We start from the raw sequence: 5,349 nt of genomic DNA on the forward strand, positions 1-5,349 counted from the left end.
ATATATATATATATATATATATATATATATATATTTTTTTTTGATATACGCGATACAGCCCGATTATGAAGAGAAAATTTTTCTTCTTTCGTGTAACAATTTCGAATAGGCGTATGTTAACTTCTAATTTTTCTCTCACGATATTCTGCGATACAGGAAAAATCCGCTCGACAGAGGTGTCCAATTTGTTTCCGGTGCGGATTTGATTTGGCCGCACACTCGGAGAACATTCGATCGCATTTCCGAACAGGAAGTCGAACACGCGCATATAAAATGCATCGAATAATGATTCTATTCGTTGCCGTCTGCTGACAGAAAATGTCCATTAAGCAAATATATAAACGGTCCTTTTTAAAGATACATAATGTATATTTTCGTTCAATTTGGTGAATATCTTCGACGCTATTTTCATACGCGGTTGTAAAAACCCTTTGTAGAGCAGCGTAACGTTTCATTATTTTTCACGATAAAATAGCGCAGCTCGCCGTCGATTTTTCCACAGTCAGGTATCGACGCGAACGTCACGTTTTCGTTGTTATTAAAACCTGTTGTTTTGTTTACACGTCCTTGTGATCAACGGCGATAAACAAGCGTTTTCGCGGACGAATATCGACATTTTAAACAAGAGACTTCGATAATGGCGATGCAAATCTGACGCTCGACTTGAACAGGAGAAAGTTCGGAACATGGTTTGTTTGTACCTCTTTGTATCTCTCTTCTTCAAAAATATATTTGGTCGTTATGAAACAGAGAAGGAGAGAGAAGAAAGGAGAGAAATACCTTAAAAAAATAACAACGGTGCTTTTTTGATGGATTTTGAAAAGCTCCGATCGCGTCGAGGTACAAATAAGTTACAAAAGATGTTCGCTCGAGGATTTTCGATTCATTTGTTTTTCTTTTCGATTCATTTTTACCTCGAAAGCTTCGGAATTACGACATTCTAAAAATCCACCAAAAGGACATGCTCTTTGTCATTTTATGTATGTGTACATTTTTAAAGATATATTTTTTATATTTTACATATTTTTTAAAGATATTTTAAAACAACCAACGGTATTTGAAATGGGAAGCACGCAAATGGGGGCATACATTAATTACGTTGTAAATTTTTTTGCCCACGGACGATGTTAAATTTTAATTAATTTCGATAACAGGGACGAATAGATCTCGATAATTGCTCTTTAAATTTCTTGGAGTGAAATTTAACTCAAACAGTAGAGTGATCATCGAATTCGAGTAATTTCCCGCTCATATAAAGTGAATTTTTTATCCTGAATCGCCGAGTGGATATTTTCTCTCGAAATTGAATCCGATGTACTCCACCATCAGAGGAACATATTCGCTCTAATCGACTGAAATATCCTCTCGTATGGAGTCGGAATCCACTCTAAACTTGAGTGAAACATCATCCACTCTTGCCACTCTTGCCGAGTGGCAGTATTTTCACTATCGCCTCGGGTGAAAATACCGTCGCTATTGTCTTGTTCGAGAGTCCGTTCCAAGAAATTTACAGAATACAAAAGCACGTAACTCCAGTTCCACCATGGCGTTACGAATCGTAACGACAGGTGCGCGAACGGATGATGAGGTTTATAATGGACCTGCTTGATTTCGTGTTGCAGAAGAGACCAACGTCCAGCTACCGCAACCGCATCGAGCAACGAGACTCGCCGAGTCGAGAGAAACACTTGCCGAGGTTCACGAAAGATTCCGCGAGACCCATTCTCTCGCGCGCGTCACCTCGCTCGAATATTCGTCCAAGAGGCTACTCTACGTCGAGCGACTGTCGCACCACCATCCTCACTACCACCATCGCCATCGTCAACACCGACACCTTCGGCGTGCCCACGGAATCGAGCGCGCGCTGCAACACGCCGCGCGATAAGAGGACGACGGGCTCTACTAAAGTTCCGATCTCCGAAGACCGATCGGCTTTGTCGGGGCCGAGATCTCGAGGGCTCTCTCTGCCGCGCGTCGACGTCCGACCGAGAAAAGACCCCTCTCGAGGACTATCACGACTATCTCCGGCGGGACGAGAGATCGCCCCCCGCGTTCGTGCGAGTCGTCGCTGCTGCCGCCGCCGCCAGTGTCCGGGAATCCCGCGTGATCCGCTCTCCTCGATCAAACTCGATCGGTCGTCGCGCTTAGATCGATCGTCGCGCTCCGCGGGGGAAGAAACGCCGCGAGGAATCACACTTCATCGTCCTGCTCCTCGCCGTCGTCTCTCCTCGTGGTGGACATTAAGATCGAGTCGCGCGATAGGCAGCCTCGAGATCATATCGCGAGAGCTGCTCCGTGGATCATCATCCACCTCTGCCGCGATCGGATTCTCGGTATCGACGTTCGTTCTCTCTTTCTCTCTCTTTCTCTCGCTCTTCCGACAAGAGGCGAGAAACTAGACGCGTGCTTCGCGATCGTGAGAGATTTCCATCGGCGTGAGTTTCCGTAATATCGCCCCGCGACCATCGTCATCGTCCGTGAGCCGCGTTCGAGGATGCTAACGTGGTCGTCGTGGTCGTCGTCGTTATCGTGTCGACGTCGGAGTGCGTGTTCGCGTCGTGCCGGCCGTTTCTGAAGGTCGATGAGCGTGATTCGGTGCCGGGCAAGTGAAGGCTCTTCAATTAAACTCGTGCGTGGCGGCGTCGTCTACGTTGCGTTGCCTAGGCGACGGATCGCCCAGTTAGGAGACCCGAACGAGAGAGGCGGCCAGCTGTGACCGGCAGCCACGCGGTGGACATGATTATTTCAAAGGATCTGTTCCTCCTTGGCGACCAGGATTATCTGCGCCTTGCCGTCGAGAAGCGCCAGCAACGGGCAATGGGCCGGTCGATCATCAATGCTCCCAGGTAAGGCTCAACGATTCTGATTGAAAAAAGAAAAACTATAGTTTAATGAGGATCGTAGGTACACAAGCGAAAGACAAAGAAATAAAACCTGGTGCAGGTTGTTTTTTGCGAGATTTACAAATTTATTCATTAGGCTAATGGTCCAATGTAAAATATAATTGAACGTTTCGATCGTGTTTTTTATTATGATTAGGGCGCTTTGGAGATTGCGCCCCGTATACATTTTCGGATATGTTAGCGACGAGGTATATTCTAAAAATGTTTTGGAATAAAATCTCACTATAATTGTTTCGAAAAATATTCCAGAAGTATGATAAAATTTACATCATCTTTATTCATTTAAAACATGTAATATAACATAAAAAAGAACTTGCATTGGATTATTAATATGTAGAAATGAAATGTAGAAAATAGAAATGCAATATAAAAAGTACAGGATCAATATAAAATGAGTAATTGATTTAACTTAACTTTAAACGAATTTTGAGAAATACTAAAAAAATCAATAAAATTAGAATATTTATTAGCCAGCAAATATATATTATTTGTAGGCGAAAGCTTCTCATACAAAGTATGGTGACGCGACACATAAAAAATCGAACTTCCTCAGAAAGCCCTCCCTGGAGCCCTAATTCTACTAAGATTTAATAAAACAGGGGATTCAATGCGTTCAACCAAAACGTTACGATGAAACAAAATCCGATATAATTCTCCTATTTTCAAGAGATACCACGTGGAACTCACGTTGGAAAAAAAATCGTGGCAGTAAATCGACATAGGACGTCTTATATGTAAACAACAAAGTCTTCGAATGAAAAGGTGTTGATTCGATCTAACAGCATATATGATATAGATGACACTCTCATACCTCAAGTAAGGGCATACCAACGAAAAATATAGTAGTTTTAATATATTCCCACTCAAGTATTTACTATATCGGCAAAAGAAGCTCAACGTATGCTTTAGAAATAACTTTACTAATGTATATCTCAAAAGACAAATCCAAACTGGACCATATGCCGAGATCCCTAATTAATTCAACTATTGACAGAGGGGAGCTCAGGAGATAATAATTGTAAATATATAGGTTTTTTCGGTAACTTTCATAACATGACCTTTATCTAAATTTAAATTAATTCTATTATTCAGACACCATTGACCAAGATTATCCAAATCCATTGTTACAGCTATTTCTAGCTGTTATTTGAGGGAACCGATTATGTGTCATGAATATCAGCACAGACTATGCTGTCCTTAAAAAAGAGAAGAATACTATTTGATCTTTTATTCATTTATAATATTTTTAATAATATTAGATCGTATGTGGCTTAAATATATTAGAGCTAATACAACGTTTCGCTTAGAACTTTAAGAAGGTACTCTCTTTTTCATGTTACAAAGCATCTAACACTATATGATTTGAACTCCGACATTAATAGATTATGTATAGTGTTTCTGTTGATCTTTTTCATGGTATTTTATTTAAATTGAAACGTTTATTAATAAGTATGATCTTATAAACACCTTCTATTTGTTCTTTATTTCGTTTTACTTAGTTTTCTTTATATTTATTTTTTTCTCTATTCTATTTATATTATTTTATTAATTATTTTTTTATTTTTTTTATGTCCTTTATCTTCCATAAAATCTAATTTTCTATCTATTTCATCTGCGATTTATTTTTATTTTATTAATATATACTAAAAATTATTATTAGTAACAATTATTATTATTATAAAATACTGGTGGACACGCATTGTTCCGAAAAATAAAAAATTTTAAGGCTTGAAAACTGGAACAATTTCTTGAAAAATCATAATACCGAAATTTGGTGAACGAGTACCTTGAAATAACCGAAGAGTTTTACTTATGCGAGTGAAAAATCACTGAAGTGACTCGACTGTCACTTCACTTTTCGAAATGAGAAATTTCATTGTTGAAAGTGTCCCGTGGATGGATTTATCGCGCGTGTATTGTCGGAAATTTTCGCGAATATTGTTCGTATTCGGCAAGACGCTTCAGGAAGAAGCGCTTTTTCGGAATCGCGAGTATCGGTAAGAACGTCATAGATGATCGAAGATGTCCAGAGTAAGCGGCTAACTGCGACTTCCTAACTTGTCACACGGAAGGAAAGATCGGTCTCGACCTTTCCGAACGGTGCCCGAATAGATCTGGGACGCCCGAGTTGTGTTGTACGCGTAAGAAAGATACAGCAAGCTCCGAATTTACGTGACACAACTCGAAGTGAATTTAAATATAGGCCGGGCGATAAGTATTGTTTCCCCTCCCTCCCCCTCTCTTTCCTCCACGGTGCGGCGAGACGTCTTTGGTAAACCGCGGTGGAACAGCAACAGAAGCAGCTCTCGAGTAACACCGAACGCGCGATGTTTTCTCCCGTCTCGGATTTTTACTCGTTGACGTGGAATCTTCAGTCGCTTATTCGATCTATTTTATATATATATATATATATATATATATATATATATATATATATATATATATA

General features: G+C 40.2%; 1 protein-coding gene and 1 long non-coding RNA gene across 4 annotated transcripts in view; one reads left to right on the forward strand and one right to left on the reverse strand.

Annotated features, from left to right (window-relative positions):
* LOC116842047 (ABC transporter G family member 9) overlaps positions 1-5,349 on the forward strand; it is a 314,419-nt gene that overhangs the window by 14,532 nt on the left and 294,538 nt on the right. The window contains exons 1-2 of one of the 2 annotated variants that reach the window (XM_032810694.1): positions 413-689; positions 1,623-2,846. In XM_032810694.1, coding sequence (XP_032666585.1) covers positions 2,737-2,846 — 110 coding nt within the window. In that variant the 5' untranslated portion in view covers positions 413-689; positions 1,623-2,736. Of the gene's footprint in view, positions 1-412; positions 690-1,622; positions 2,847-5,349 lie in introns of those variants that run through there. The other variant, XM_032810693.1, reaches the window with a different exon arrangement.
* Positions 2,760-5,349, reverse strand: part of LOC116842048 — a 64,347-nt gene continuing 61,757 nt past the window's right edge. For both annotated transcript variants that reach the window (XR_004377665.1, XR_004377664.1), the window contains one exon: positions 2,760-2,862. This is a non-coding gene — a long non-coding RNA (uncharacterized LOC116842048). The remainder of the gene's footprint in view (positions 2,863-5,349) is intronic.

This window comes from Odontomachus brunneus, unplaced genomic scaffold (genome assembly GCF_010583005.1).
Source record: "Odontomachus brunneus isolate Ranch 3 - 2012 unplaced genomic scaffold, Obru_v1 Obru_scaffold_020, whole genome shotgun sequence".
Classification (NCBI taxonomy): domain Eukaryota; kingdom Metazoa; phylum Arthropoda; class Insecta; order Hymenoptera; family Formicidae; genus Odontomachus; species Odontomachus brunneus.